Source organism: Kryptolebias marmoratus, linkage group LG16 (genome assembly GCF_001649575.2).
Source record: "Kryptolebias marmoratus isolate JLee-2015 linkage group LG16, ASM164957v2, whole genome shotgun sequence".
Taxonomy (NCBI): domain Eukaryota; kingdom Metazoa; phylum Chordata; class Actinopteri; order Cyprinodontiformes; family Rivulidae; genus Kryptolebias; species Kryptolebias marmoratus.
In genome coordinates this window covers 553,387-555,462 of record NC_051445.1, presented here as the reverse complement: position 1 = coordinate 555,462, position 2,076 = coordinate 553,387, and the positions used below count along the sequence as shown (strand labels likewise).

The 2,076-nt window shown below is 38.3% G+C and overlaps 1 protein-coding gene across 1 annotated transcript in view; it reads left to right on the top strand.

Annotated features, from left to right (window-relative positions):
* LOC108251312 overlaps positions 1-506 on the top strand; it is a 2,411-nt gene extending 1,905 nt beyond the window's left edge. The window contains exon 6 of the mRNA XM_037980306.1: positions 438-506. Within this exon, the coding sequence (XP_037836234.1) occupies positions 438-506 (69 nt within the window). The remainder of the gene's footprint in view (positions 1-437) is intronic.
* Positions 507-2,076: the final 1,570 nt, after the last annotated feature.

The following is a 2,076-nucleotide window of genomic DNA, read 5'->3' as shown; positions in this document are numbered from 1 at the left end:
GGTTTAGAGCTCCAACAGGACCAGGTTTAGAGCTCCAACAGGACCAGGTTTATATTGATGTTTAAAGGGACATCTATATCACACAGTGTGATGTAACCAGAAGTCAGAGGAAATTATTCCTGTTTAAACACAGTTTAAATCTTATTTTGTTGGTTTTTAAGAACAGAAATGCTGGAGGAGTGATAGAAATCACTGTGACACATTTTAGCAGATTCTGAGACAGATGCAAGTTAAATCAGAACATGCAGGTGGTTCCACATGTTTACCCGGGTCGGACCTGCAGGAAGATTTTTATCTCTGATTTCTGCTTTAAATCTTTTTTTTTTAAACATGTAAACATTAAGTGTTTGTTTTAGCCGCTCACCTCCAGCTGCTGCAGGATCAGAGTCCGTCCATGAGCTCGCTCTGTCCCCGAAAACTTTTAAAAACTCATCAAGACTCGATCCAGGTCTGTCCTGGACTCTGCGAGTCTGTACGGGCCTGTCCTGGTCCTGGTCCTGGTCTGAGCCTCGTGCTGCGTTCACAGCTGACTGGGAGCTTCAGGCGTTTCTAAATAAATCCTCAACAACCACCTGCTGCACGACAACTGTCCTCACACACACACAGACACACACACACACACACACACACACCCCAACACACACACACACACACTCTCTGCAGAGTTTATTTTTATTTCAGATTCAGACGTTTCTGTTTGGAAGCTGCAGCTTCTTTAATTGAAACACTTTTCGATGTGATCGTTTTAAACCAGCTGAAGGTAAAGAAACACTTCGGCTGCGTGTTTCCAGCAGCTGAATCCCTAAAAACTCTTCTTTAATTCTTTAATTAAAGGAATCTGAGTGATTCTTCAGAAACACAGACTGATTATCAGGTTTCCAACACAGTTACTACTTTAAAAATGTAAAATTCTTTCTGGGTCTTTTTTTTCAAAATTAACTGTAGAGTTTTTGTGTAAATTTATAAGAAAAGTTTTAGTTACAGTTTAAAGTGAGTAAGATTAAACATAAAACTTAATTTTTTTTATTTTTTAAAGACATTTATGTTCCTTAAAACATCACCAAAAGTCTGAACTTTGAGCAAATAGGATTTTATTACGTAAAAACTTAAAATTTTCAGGCTTAAAAAACTTTTAGTTTTCAGAATCTTTTAAAAACACACAACTCAGTTTGTTTAAAGAAACATCTGTTTTTATTATTTCTGCTAGTTTAAAGATACTATAAGTTGTTGTTTTTTTACTCTTTTGGTTTAATTGTTCTTTTTGTTATTCCTTTAATTTGTTTTCCTGTTTTTTAAAATCTTCTTGAGTTTTCTGTCTTGTAAAGAACTTTGGAAAAGTTCAGCTTCAGTCAGAAGTTTGTTAAAAACAATAAAAGCTGCAGCAGGATGTGGTTGCAGTACCTGCGCTCGGCCAGCAGGGGGCAGCACCGACACGCCGCCGGCTGTCACCAGCAGGGGGCGCTGCGCCGGCAGGTGGTTGTTTCACCTGCTGTAGGAATAAAGTTTGAGGAGCGAAGAGGGGCCCCTCCGCGCCTCGCTGAGCTTCAGGCTCTTTGTCCGGGTCTGAGGGGGAGGAACCAGAACCAGGACTGCCGGACCCGAACCCGAACCCTGCACGGCCCAGAACCTGCAGGAGCACAGAACCGGGCCGGGCCGGGCCGGGCCGGGCCGGGGAGGTGGGTCTGTCCTTTACTCTGAACTCCGGATTGTTTCCATTAAATCTTCAAGTTTTATAAAGTTTCTGTTTAAACTGTTTTTCTTAAAATATTTAAACATTTCTTTAAACTTCTGTGGCTGAAATAAGATCAGAAATAATATTTTCAGGTGATTAATTCAGATTATTTTTGTTTTAAATGATCTGATCTTTAAGAAATTAAATATTTTGGATTTTTATGTTTTATAAACATTTAACCAGAAGATAAATGTGTTAAAATGCAGAACTCTAGTTTTAGAATAAAGTTTAATTTAATTTAATTATGCTGTTTTCAGCTCCATTTTTCCTCCAGAAGAAACATTTTCATGAAATATTTAAATTTATAAAATCTTTTCAAAGCAAACATTCAGAAACATTTCTTT